Consider the following 14,086-nt stretch of genomic DNA (forward strand, 5'->3'; position numbering starts at 1 on the left):
TTTGAAGTAAAATTGAAATTACATTTTTAACCCAACATTTGAATTTGTCCATATTTTACCCAAATTTGCCTTAAAACAACTCAGCATTGTTTAGAGAGAGAAAGAGAGAGTGTGTGTGTGTGTGTGTGTGTGTGTGTGTGTGTGTATATATATATATATATTATTCTGAAATTTCAGCTTTGTCAGGAATAAATTATATTTTCAAATATATTCAAAAAGAAACCAGTTGTAATAATATTAAACAATTTGAATGTTTTTAATATATTTTTGGATTAAATACTCTAAATCCTACAGACCCCAAACTCTTGGGTTAATGTGATGTGTATTGTGTACCTTATGTGCATTCGGTGTTTTATGCTAAAGCATAATAATATATTATGTTATTATGCTAAACGTGGAAATTTTTTGTCTTATTCCAGATTACCACATTGATCAATCACAAAGACAAGCTCAAGAAGACGGAGAAGACTTTACGGGCCATCCAGAAAGTGGGGCAGGCGGTGAGTGTTGCAGTTGGACGCTTTGTGGCGGTGGGTGAAGCCATTGCAGTGGAGAATGAAGACCTGAAGGACGAGATGGGACTGGCTTGCTTTGACGCTCGGAGAGCAGGTCAGTTTGACACTACTCAAATGGAAGAGCAATGACACAAGCAGCTTTCCAAGGTAGAGTTACCAGGCAACAAGGAACAGGAAATGGACAGCTAGGTTAAACATAGTGTAACTTGTCAACAAGCTCAAGACAGCCTGTCAGGGTTGTGGACCATGCAGAATTGATTTAAAAAAAAAAATATATATATATATATATATATATATAACACCAGGATGCAGAATTGCATTTCCAATTTGAGGAATTATAATTAAAATAGAATAACATTCAGAGACATCCATAATAGCTTTTCCTCGGATGTTACCACACACATAAGAGGTACTTCAAGAAACATTAGATCATATTAATAATCAGCCTTTGAATAACTCAGTGTGTTCCATACACTAGAGTTTGGAAAGAATTTTTTTGTTGTTTTGTTGCTGAATTGGTCATCGAAGCATTTCTTATTATAATTAATGTTAAAAACAGTTGCTGTTTATTATTTATATGTAAACCGTATTCTTTGATTGAATGGAAGTCATAACATTTATCATTATTTTCATGAACTTTTAACATACTGACCTGAAACTTTTAGTATGTTTCATATAAAAACTGTCGGACTAATTAAATTACAGTCTATCCAATTCAATTTTCATTTCAACAATTCTGGAGGATGTAGCCCATTGAAATCCAATTCCAATTGTGTGATGAAAAGTTGAAATTAATATGAATTTGCACAATGTAATATATTTAGAGCCTATAATTTGATTAAAATGGGGCTTTCACATCCTTATGAATGCAGCTGTTTTGAGATGCATAAGAACCAAATGCAGCATTTCCTTGGCCTTGTTTCTTTGTGCGATTCCTTAATCTGTCTGTGTATGTAAAAGGGAGAGAGCTGCCGTTTCTCTTCTATTAAACTCCATGTCCCATCTGTCTCTGAAGAGTTTGACTAAAAATACCCCACAAATGTGCGTTTCCATATCTCTCATTCATGGTGAAGTGTTTCTGTGCTTGCTCTTAGAATAACCAACATGAGCACATAAAGATTTGATCTTTTCTGACAGTTTGAAGAGGTTTACCAAGTCAAGCAGCTGCGGCTATAAAATACATCTCATATGAGATGACATCTGTGAGGTTTCTTATAAAGACTAGATGATTACTTATTTCTGCTTTAACTTATTTAATAGACGTGTACCCCAGAAATGATTGTTGTGCTATTTGGAGATTTTTAATGGTCTGCTTTAAAGGTTTTTGTGCTACATTTCATTGAAATAAATTCCACTTGGTCTGATATTTTGCAAGTCCAAGTCATTTTTGGAAGACTGTATATTTAGTAGCTAAACAAGTGCTGTGTCAATCAAATCCATGTATCTCAAAGACTCAAAGTGTGTTGTGGTTTACATTTGTCCCTCCGGTCTGAAATAATAGGAGCTCTGTTCTGTATCTATAAATACTTATAGTTGGTGGTCTCTCCTGCCTCCCTTCCCATTCCTCCCTGGGCAAAAGACTTGCAAAAACACTGGAATTAGATTGGCTTCAAGTTAGTTATCAGACTCCCCACAGTGTTTGAATGCTCACCCACACATTTAATCCTCCTGATTATTACACGGGCCGCCCATGTGTGACGGGCAAAAGTTTAGCCCAAAACACATCGGTGGGTGGAGAAAAAAGTTACGTAGACTTGTCTCTTTGTCTGAATTTAATTGATCAGATGTTAAAACTGTTGAAATTTTTCTTTTGGATTTTACAATAAATAGCTCAGTTGAGGTATGAGAGCACATTACATAAAGGAGATGAAAGAGAGGTTTTAATTCTGGGGTGAACTATCACTTTAAAGATTACTTCGATGATGTCTTTTCTACCTTTCTGGGGTTTGAAAGTGGCGGTTATGTTCGTTTTTAATGAAGGGGAAAGAAAGCTCTTCGATTTTATTAAAAAAGATCTCCATTTGTGTTCTGAAGATGAATGAATGTCTTTGGAACGACATGAGGGTGAGTAATTAGTGTCAGAATTAATTTTTTTTAGGTGAACTGTCCCTTCAAACACAGAGATTTAAGTCATTTTCTTCTGAAAGTTTACTTAACTGATGATGTAGAGGTTGTAAACTCTAGATAAAGTTTAGCTGAGAATGCATTATTTTCTGTTTGTCTTGCTGCTCAGGGACCTCTCGGCCTTATGCAGATAGACAGCTGCTTTTATGCTACGACTTGATACTATAGTACTTTGAAATAATGAAGTGAAGTATATTCAGAAGAAGCAGATGCATGCTGAAGACTATATGCATCGGTGCAGAGATCTCAGTGTTTCACCCTCTATTCAAGCCAAACGCCTGGGGCCACGGTCTCTTTAAAGCAGGAAGCTTTCTGAAAGGAGCTGGCTGAAAATGCCAGTCGCTCAGGACAGCGCCACATCTCTGGTGCCGCTCAAGGGATTCAACTATAAGCTTCCACAAAGACTCTGCTTCAAAGCTCAGGAAAGACACAGAGTTAGTGAACAATCCCCTGCAGAAACAACAAGAATGATTCAGTGTGGCTGCTACTAAACAAGAGACTACAACCAACAAAGCAGGAAATGTCTGCATTGTGCCCATTCAGATGAAAATGGATAGGTGTGCACAAACTGGCAAAGTAATTTGCCCAACAATACAGCGTTCTGCACAAGGCACCTTGATTGTTAAAACCACTGTGAGATTTAACAAAAGAAAAGCTGTTAAATGCAATCAGGACGTTGTCTTCAGATGGACAAATGTACCGTTGAACATACAACTGAGCTGTTTTCCTTTAAAAATGACTCCTATTCAAAGCCTAAAACCTTGCTCTGTATTTCTCACGCTCTCTATTCTGAAGTTTTTAAAGTGCCAGTCTTTCCATCTCTCTGAATAACATTTCTTTATTGAGGCACGAGGCAGGGAACTGCCCTCATCAAGCGTCCTTTCAGCACGTTCCAACTGGGACATGACATCCTGTCCCTGCCACCCTGTCCAAAAATAAGCCAGTGTAGCAATTGTGTCTGGACAGGTCTGTGAGCTGAATGCTCACTGAGGAAAGCGAGATGTTTATTGATGCTTTAAATAAAAGTGACCACCCAGTGTGATGGATTTCTTTGTAAATAATGAAATGGTCTGTGACTTGATGTCTTAATGTTAGGGGTGTAACGATACCCTCGTGTCACGATTCGATACTTATCATGATACGATATTATCATGACATATAATAAAAGCTTAACAAAAAAATGTACTGTTGATTAAAATGCTAAATTTTAAATTACATTGTGGGTTTAAATGAATAGGTTTGGACTTGGTGCTTGTAACCCAAAGACAATGGTGACACCAGAATAAAAAATATTCATGATTCTGAAGCTGAAAACAGAATAATTTTAGATGAATATGCTTGCACTCTTTCACTGACTAGATATATTTAAAATAAATGTCAGGTAACATCACACATTTGGCATTATCAGGACCCACAAATATTCCTCCATATACATTATAATCGACATTATATATAGTAGTTTAATGGAATACTGACACTCTGAAAACTTATTTTTTCTCACACAGTAATTTTTATTTTGGGGGAACAATCCACGATACCTATTTTTGTATTGTTACACCCCTACTTAATGTGCTTATTGAAATTGCATTTTTTTTCAGAGCAGTGATTGTTTTGTGAATGTTTGTTTGTTTGTCTATAAGAGATGAGAAGACATGTCATACAGTATATATGTATTTGTTTTGACCTTAAGTGTTTCCCACAGGCTAGTTTACAATTTCACTGCTGGTGAGGATTTATGTACAGTGGCCTCAATGGAATTCATACATTTTAAAGTGTCCCAAAAGTGTCCTTTTGTGGCCTTTGCCAGCTTTATTTTGGGGACAAATTCGTAAAAAAAAAAAAAAAGGTGTCTGAACCTCCTTTTCTGGATGTCCTCTAAAGGAAAATTGCGAATCATTTTTTGTTGTTGTTGGTAAAACTGCTTGAAGAGGTTAATTTTGCTTTGGTTTGACTTTAGTATTTAGTATTTTAACTTTGAGCGTTCTGTTAATAATCCTGAAAAAATGTATCATGGGTTTCTAATAACTGATAAGAAATGCTTCCTGAGCACCAAAGCAGCATATTATGATTTCTAAAGCTCATGTGACACTAAAGACTGTTGCTCTTGTAGTTACTACTAGATCAAGTCAGTATAACCCTCCCTAGTCAGTATAATAGAGAATATATATCATATTTTCTAGATATGGTTCAGTTAAAGATTTTGTTATCCATTTCATCATCCTCATGGAAGAAATCATCAATCTGAAGTAATAAGCACACCTCTCCTCAGCACTCTACATGATTTTTGAGGCATCCTTCAGTTCATAATGGTTGAGTTCCACTCCTAGGAATAGGAGTTTAAAAAACAATAGACACCTGTGCATGTTGCTAAACTCTTGTGTGCACATCTTTTACATTCTGCTGTATTTGTCTTTTTCAGGCACTGCAATAGCTCAACTGACAGATGTGTCTGGTCTGGAGCAGTGTGAGGGTGACGGGCGCAGCACGGTGTTTAGTGACAGGACTGGCATGGTGAAAGCTGCTCGCATGCTGCTCTCCTCCGTTACCAAAGTCCTGGTGCTTGCAGACTGCATCGTTATCAAACAGATCATAAGCTCTCGCAACAAAGTACGTATTATTGTCTGCTGTGTCCATGTACTTGTGCTCTGGCCTTTACAAGCACTCTTATTTTCCTGTCAAGTACACATCTGCACACAGGCTAGCCTTTGCTCTCTGATGCTATCACTGCATGGCCACAGAGGAATACTTAAAGTCCTGCTGCTTTGGAGATAATTGAAGAGACACACAGGATAAATTAGGAGGCCTGTCTAAACATCCATGTCGGTGAGACGAGGAAGTGGGCAGTGTTTATGTGTGTGTGTGTGTCTGTTTGTGCTCTCAGATCTGGAGCTATAATCATGTCCAGTTAGTGATGTTTGGACAGCCAGGCAGCAGAACAGCTCTCCATTACAGAGAAATACAATTGAATTTGTCCCTGACCATGCTTGATAACGCCCACTCCTAGCTAGCTAACCTCAAATAGAGGCTGCTCTTATCAATTTTCTCCAACGTGAGCGTCTCGGACTGCCTCCGCTGAGCTTCTCGGTACAAATAAGAGTTTTTTCCCCACACTTACTGACACTTTGCTCGTTAAGCACAGTTTCTTCTTGTGTGACTCGGCATGTATGACCACTATTAATAAGTAATTTAAACATGGAATGAGATTTTCAGGGTCTAAGGTTTTTTGTCTCATTTTTAGAGTAAAATCAACTATTGTACAGAACTATTGTAACGATATTTTAACTATTTAGACACTTAAAAATATATCTGACGCTGTGTCCAAAATCACGTACTGTATAGTAGGTACTACACTGTAAAAAAATGATCTAGGAAGCATAATTCAATGAATTCACTCCAATTAAAGTCAGCTTTTGCTCAAATACTTTTGTTCCTATGAGTAACAGGTAGTCGTTTGGACTTTGTTTTGCATTAGCAAACAAAATTAGCAATTAGTACAGAAGAGTGTTTCACATTTAGCAATATAAGGGGCTACAATCCTTGTTCTTTCTACTCCATGTTTGATTTTCAAAACTAACCACATGATATGCACATTATGCATATATATAAAATAAATAATAATAATAATAATTATAAATACAAGAACCAAATTTATTTATGAACTTGGAATTTGGAACATCACTGGTTGCATGACACTTTCTCATTTCCAAACATACAAATAAACACTTGGAAAACCTTTTTATGTAATAATTATGAAGCCATAAGAAAGTACATTTATATATATGTGTGATTTACTATCTGTGAGATTAAATGGAGCAAAATTAGTTTCTTGCTTCTCAGATCCCTTGTAGTCTACAGAGAGCTCATACTGTTTCACATGCTGTGCTCAGATTTGCCACAGTGTGTCTATGCTCCTACTGTTTATCAACAGTTGTCTCAGTCGGATCTATTTTTATTTCTTGTTGAGAACATTAGGACAGACATCTGAGATAAAGCTCATCCCTAAATAAAGCACAAACATCTCCTGACTTATGAAAGCAACCTTTACACAATTCATTTTTTTTTCTGTTGCTTTATTTGTAAAGACGTGGGTTATACACTTTTGTGCAGGTGCTGGTTACCCTGGAGCAGCTGGAGCGAGTCAGCACTTTTCAGGAATTTGTCCAAATCTTCAGCCAATTTGGGAACGAGATGGTAGAGTTTGCCCATCTCACGGGAGACAGACAGAATGTAAGCACACACACACCTCGACTCACCCTCCATCATTCCCTCACTACACTTCACAGCAGGGGCGGACTAGGACCAAAAATTGTCCCTGGACTTTCTGGCCCACAGCAGCTCACCACGGCTCATTAATGTTCAGAATAGTTTTTAACAGCATAAAACTTATAACATAATACAAAAATAAATGCTATTTAAACATTTATTTTAACTAACGCAACATATATTAGGTCATATTTATAAAACAAAACAAAGGGAAACAAACAGAATAACACTAAGACAAACTTAGTGGGGGGGATCATCTTGGTGCAGTGTAAGATACACCACCTAGCAGTGCTGCACCACTCAGCTGTACAACTCCTGAATCAAGATATTGATATTAAAAATATTTTATATTTTTGAAAATATATTCGGCAGAGTTTTATAAGGAGGAGGAGAAGATAGCTTGTGAGTGTGTGTGTACATTTTAAATGAGCTTGTGTATGTATGAGGAACAGAGTTTGTGTAGATGAAGAAGAGATGAAATGATTCCTTTGAAGGAGACAAAACAGATTAGGGATTATTCAGCATTATCTGTAATACATATCTGTTAGTGTAAAGTACAAAGCAAATAGCTAAAGACAAATAATATGAATACTCATAAAACCTGCCCAGAAAGCCACACGGACAAAAAGGTGAACATAGCTACAAAATCTAAAGGTTATTATCTAATTTAAATTTCTCACATACACTATCACATGCAAATTATCTCATTTTAAACATTAGACTTAGAGAATAATCAAAAAGATGTAAATAAGTGTAAAGACTCTGGTCGGGTCTGATAAAGGGGGAATTTGCAGATCATAATTGATAATTAATAATTATTCATACAGATTTGGATCAGACCGGTCTTGCATATTAATTTATTAATTTTACCCATATGCATACATGTGCATCCCCGCAATTAACCACAAATTAATTGTTATTAATTGCAAGGACCACGTTTTACAAGACAGGCAAAATCAATTAGCTCAATTAAGTTATAGAGCTTGTGAAGACAAATTCTCTGGCCACAAGAATTTGCCTCCCCTGCTTTATAAACAAATACCCTTTCAGATATTTTTAGTTACAGCTAGCAGCATTTTAAATCGGCATTTCATTGACTTGTATCATGAGCGAGACAGTGATTCAGTCAGACATGTGCATAAGTGTATTTAATAAAGCAACTACTTAAGTATTTACTACGTTACAATGATCCATGTATTTACAAACATTAAAACACAAACTAAGACAACGCAGAGCGTTTAGACAATGGATACGCGTAAGTTAAGTGAGTTGGAGAGAGAGAGAGAGTGAGATAGTGTTGTAGAGAACGTGAGAGAGAGTGGGTTACGTTCGCCACAACAGTCAGTTAACCTTTCTGAACACCACGAAAACACTTTCTTAATGCTTCTTAGAAGCTCTAAAACAAGGTATACTTGCAGGGCATATTTGGTCTGTGTGAGTCGCGGGCTCGTTGCTCGGCACGCTCGGGCCATGTGTCGACTGGAGGTGCGGTCCTGCGTGCGTCACGGGGAGCGCGGCCGCAGCGAGATTGCCGGCGCGTGCGTGGCTCCTTTGTTCCGTGGGGAGTCACGTGGCGTTCGTTGGCATTCAGCGCGAGTGTTGAGATGGTCCTCACTGCGGAACATGAAATCCATGGGGAGGAGTCGGATCCAGATCCAACTCCTCCCACCTTACATACACCTAAACCTAACCAACTCCGCCCCCTGATCCCTAAACCCACCCCTAATCCCTAAACCCAACCCTAATCTTACCCATCTCCACCCCTTGGATCGTGATCCGACTCCTCCCCGTGGATCTTATGTTCTGCATTGAGGTGCTACTGGGAGTGTTTGAAAGGCTTAAAGTCTTTGAGGTGACGTTACCCGCGGAAATAGTTCGGCAAAGTCCACTTCCTTTCCTGGAAGACGACCTTGGTAGTCCATTTGAGGAAAAGACGAAACTTTTAGACGAACAAAAGGAAAGATCCATGGTTGGATCAGAGTCCCGTGAAGTTTACATGCTGAAGAAGCGCTGGAAAGTTCAGAAGAAAGTGGGCGGAGTCGGCGCGCTCCTTTTATCTCCTTGGCGAAATCCATCCCCTTCCCGTTGGCTTGAGCCAATGGACTAGTTGCACCACAACGGAAATGGAATTTCCGGTTTGTCTATGGTAGGCTGGAACACTTCCGGTCACTGTCCGTCAATGACACTCGCTTACTTAACCGACAGTTCAGCGTAGTGTAAAAGAAAAACACGAGTCTTTTCGGTATTAAAACAGCAGGTGTTGTACCAAATTCCGACTCGCGGACAAATCGCACGCCCGCGAGCGCGCGCCTCTCATTAATACGCTGAAGCGAGTTGAATGCACTTCATTTGCCATAATGCGTTTATCGATTGATATTTTTCTCACAGCGAGCACCCAGGTCCTGCATGAAAGCTGTGCACTTACAAAAATTAACAGACAGTGAACTAGTGTGGATAAAAAATGCAAACAAACAAAAACGCATGGGAGATCGATTCAAACTATAAACTTCCACGGGTATGGCAAGCCATAATAAAGCAGCCATAATAAAGCTACCGCCTGTCAAAACACAACATTACTGTTAATTTAACAGAACGTAACTTTTGTGTGTAAAACACGCTGTGGTTCATAGGAAAATAGTGTATTACTCTCCCCATTACACATGAATGTCATTAAAAATAATATTTAACCTCTTTAATGAAGATAGGCTTAGTTAATAAAACACATGTCTGTATATTGTATATAATATAGACTATAGCCTATATGAGGCAAATACCAGTTTTTATGTTTGTTTTGTTTTTGCTTAATTGCATCTTAAAAATAGAAATAAAACAAATTATAACTGATAATTATAATAATGTGATCATTGACTAAAGCTATATGTAAAGACACCTTAGACTTTTTTAATATAGTTATTTTCTGGCACATCAGGACCACAAAAACATGATTTATTTAATTCATTCTTTCAATTTCACATTTTGCATCCTAGCTGAGAACGTTCTCAGAACTTTGGCTAACATTCACTACAAGTTTGGTTTAAACTTGTAAAGCCATAAGGTACTGTTTTACAGAAAACATTTGAATGTAATGTTGAAATAATGTTTTAAGGATGTTTTAACTTTTTTGTAATTGTAATATTTTGAGGATGTTTTGGGAATGTTGCTGAGATAACACATTATACAATGTTCTTTTGTGGGAAAAAAAAAAAAAAAAAAACTACCCGCTGAAAACATTAGAACAGAACAAAATTTTAAGAAAAATTCCAGCTGGGATTGCTTATGGAAATACATTGTTTTGTGTTCAGGTGCCCTTTTTTGAAGAAAACCTGCTGCAATATTACAAAAATGCATGCATAATAATTTGTTTATAATATCTTCATGAAAAAGGTTATTATTATTTTTAATGACATTGTTGTGCAATGGGGAGAGTAATACAATATTTTACTTTGAACCACATCGTGTTTAACACGCAAAAGTTACGTTCAATTAAATTATTTGAAATTAACAGTAATGTTTTGACAGCTGGTAGCTTTATTATGGTAGCTTTACCCGTGGAAGTTTATGAATCGATCTCCCATGCGTTTTTGTTTGTTTGCATTTTTTATCCACAGTTCACTGTCTGTCAATTTTTGTTAGTGTAGACAAAGCTTTCATGCATGATGTGGGTGCTTGCTGTGAGAAAAAAATCCATCGATAAACGCATATGGCAAATCAAGTGCATTCAAACTCGATTCAGCGTGTATTAGGTAATGAGAGGCGCGCGCACGCGAAGGGGCGTGCGATTTGTCCGCGAGTTGGAATTCGGTACAACACCTGCTGTTTTAATACCGAAAAGACTCGTGTTTTTCTTTTACACTACGCTGAACGGTCGGTTAAGTAAGCGAGTGCCACTGACGGACAGTGACCGGAAGTGTTCCAGCCTACCATAGACAAACCGGAAATTCCATTTGATTCGCCTGGCCAAAATCCTTACATAAGTTATGTAATTATTAAGTTAAAGTTTTAAAACAAAACAAGGAACTCGTTTTTGGAAGAAAACGATATTGGATAGTTTACATTTTTTTGTTTTAATGCTCGGAACAACTTTCCATCTCCACTTTTTCTTTTTTTCCCCATTTTATCCATGGATAATTATTTGTAATTATCTGCTCTGAGAAGTTCTTTGTAACGGATAAATCTCTCTCTCTGTAAATTACATGTGAAAGGGGGCGTGTTTCAAGATACGCAATGGAGTAGACCAAACTAACAGGGAGGGAAGGCAACACACTCACATGTACACAAAACACACTCTTTGTCGGCAGCGCCCACACGATCGACTCTCATCCTTTTGCGTAGAAAAGAGATGTAAAATTATGATTTTCGATTTTTTTTTTTATATATATATTTGTGTACCGGGTGTGCCGGCCCACATTGGCCAGCGGCCCACCGGGAAAAGTCCCAGTGCTCCAGATATCCAGTCCGCCCCTGCTTCACAGATAGTCAAACACTGATAAGGACACTTCCTATGGCAGATTTGTAGAGCTCCTTGTAGATTTACACAATACATGAGGGGTGAGGGGGAAGATAATGGAGGTATTTAAGTTTTATGTAATGAACTGTGCCGCACACTACAATTTTAATCAGCAACTCCTAAACCCCATTGATAAAAACCTTTGGGGTAAGATACACTCGACCGCAATGCAGAACCGATGGGTTTTGGCAAACGGTAGTGGTGCAATATAACTCTCATCAGCATGTGTTTGCAATGCAAACATATGCAAGATCAGGGAATTGTACTGTTCATATGAATTAGTACTAGATAGTTTTTATACTCATTTTATACTTCATTATCAATGCTCTGTTGGGGAAAAAAACACATCATAGATGCATATGGTCACGCTGGTTTTTTGAACATGGTATCTGGTTTGCTGCTGGGTTAAGATTGTGTCTCATATCAAACCACTTTAGATATGGGATTTGTCAAGGGCATATGCTAATGTTAATACATGGATGGATCAAAGCGTTTCAAAATGGGGTCCACATGGCTGCTAAAGGAAAATGTTAATAATGTGAGTAAAAAATAAGTAAAAACAATATTTTTTTTGTTTATTACTGTTTGCTTTCTGTAGACTGACATTCGTGAGATTGATTGCAGTTCATTTTAAAGAATAATTAATTGCATTATATTAATTTCCATATTTTTAAAGTAAAAAAAAAAATTTTTAGTTTTATGTATTTTTTATCAATTTATTTAGAAGTACATTATTAAAAAAAGTTTATATTGTATTCTATACAATTATCCAAATACATTTGAATGTAAATAAAAATATGTTGTTTTTTTATCACAGTATTCTAATAGTCAATAGAATGAAGATACACTGCCAATTTAATTCAGCATACATATTTACCAGATAATAGTTATTTGGTAAATATCAAAATGACTCGGCATAAAAAAATTGAAAAGCCCTGTTCTATAGAGTAGGCTGGTATCCAAAAGTGTGCAAACACTGCTGTCAATATCAAATTGGTCCAAAATTGGTCATGTCCTGACATTTGCTCTATTGCTACGTGAAACCATATGAAACCAGCCACCATCAGAAACTGGTTTCTTTGATCTTTCCAGCAGTGCATGGCTGTTTCTCCTTCTGAGGCCCCCTCCGAGGTCCCATCATGATTAGGAAAGTAGCAATGTGAATACAAATGAAGCCAAGAACTAATAGGAAAGGTTTTCTCATTTTAAACAGGAATCACTATATGTGCTTGATAACGTTTCACAAACACATCACGCTCCTATCTCTGCAGAGCTTTCCTGCCGATCTGCGGCCTCCATCTTTTCAGTTTTATTCAGAAGAACATAATAACAGATAATCACTTCTCCTTTTGTGAGCTCAGCCAGGGTGAGAGAGATCAGGTTCTTCTCATTCTCTCCGTCATGCACACACAGAGTCTGTCAGTCACAAATCCCTAATGCCTAACGGCGCGTTGAGTGAGCGCAGCTCTATTGAGTTATATTCCAGCTCTCTCAGTGTCGGTGGAAGGCATTATGTCAGTGCTATCTCTTCCAAGGACCATTCTCAGCTAGACCTTGGTAAATGAACTCTTAGAATGAGAGTTCTGTGGATCTCCTGACAGGCTGCGCCATATGGTTAATATTCATGACAAGTGCTCTTGATTTGCTGAACAAATTTGAGTTTTATTAGTCAGTGAAATTAGTTTTATAAGCACTTTGTGGGAATCATAACTGAACTAAGTTTGTAATACAGTTTAATTCCAGTCTTGTTTGTTGTAAGTAAACAATTTATTCTCTCTATAAAGTCAACTGAGGTTAAACCTTAAACCGAGATTTCAGAAAGCTCGAAAGCACTTGAGGCATTGCGTGTTTTCTCATATTTGTCTTGTATTTCTTGTTTTCCTCAGGATCTGAAGGATGAAAAGAAAAGAGCTCGGATGGCCGCTGCACGTGCTGTGCTGGAGAAATGCACCATGATGCTCCTCACAGCCTCTAAGGTGGGATTGTGGAAGAGAGTACCATCTGCTGTCTAAAAGATGTTAATATAGGATCAACAGTTCTTATGCTATAACCACGCATACTTACACATTTATGCATAAAACTTCTTCTCAACACCTTTAATCAGCAAATCATTTCTGGTGGCCTTACAAAGACTAGATACATTTGAATATAAATGTATTTTACTATTTTAAAAGTTTGGGTTTTTTAAAGAAATTAACTTTTTATTTTACATTGATGTATTTAATTAATCAAACCTGACAGTAAAGATGTTTACAGTGTTACAAAATATTTCTGTTTCAAATAAATGCTGTTCTTTTGAACTTTCTATTTATCAAAGAATCCTGAAAAAAATATCATGGTTTTCACAAAAATATCAGGCAGCTGATTTTAACGTTTATTAATAACATTAATTAATAAATGTTTTTTGAGCACCAAATCAGAATATTACATATGTAGTATTTCACAATATTACAGTTTCACTGTATTTTTTTTATCAAATAAATAGGGATGGGGCCGATCCGATCCAGTATCGGTATCGGGACCGATACCAGCGTAATTCACGTATCGGATTTTTCCGATCCAACCTGCGGAGAAATCCGATATTTATGATCCATGTCTGCGCTTTAACGTTGGCTGCTGAAATGACTCCAAAAGGGATTCCCCGGGGCTGCTAGTCTGCTAGCTGGCTGAAAACTGT

At 37.3% G+C, this 14,086-nt stretch overlaps 1 protein-coding gene across 4 annotated transcripts in view; it reads left to right on the forward strand.

Moving 5' to 3' along the window:
• Nucleotides 1-14,086, forward strand: part of ctnnal1 (catenin alpha like 1) — a 94,568-nt gene that overhangs the window by 62,340 nt on the left and 18,142 nt on the right. For all 4 annotated transcript variants that reach the window (XM_089123263.1, XM_039681211.2, XM_039681213.2 and 1 more), the window contains exons 2-5: nt 420-609; nt 5,059-5,246; nt 6,747-6,866; nt 13,296-13,385. In XM_089123263.1, coding sequence (XP_088979389.1) covers nt 420-609; nt 5,059-5,246; nt 6,747-6,866; nt 13,296-13,385 — 588 coding nt within the window. The remainder of the gene's footprint in view (nt 1-419; nt 610-5,058; nt 5,247-6,746; nt 6,867-13,295; nt 13,386-14,086) is intronic.

Source organism: Pimephales promelas, chromosome 18, assembly GCF_988280905.1.
Source record: "Pimephales promelas chromosome 18, fPimPro1.hap1.1, whole genome shotgun sequence".
In the NCBI taxonomy this organism is placed as follows: Eukaryota; Metazoa; Chordata; class Actinopteri; order Cypriniformes; family Leuciscidae; genus Pimephales; species Pimephales promelas.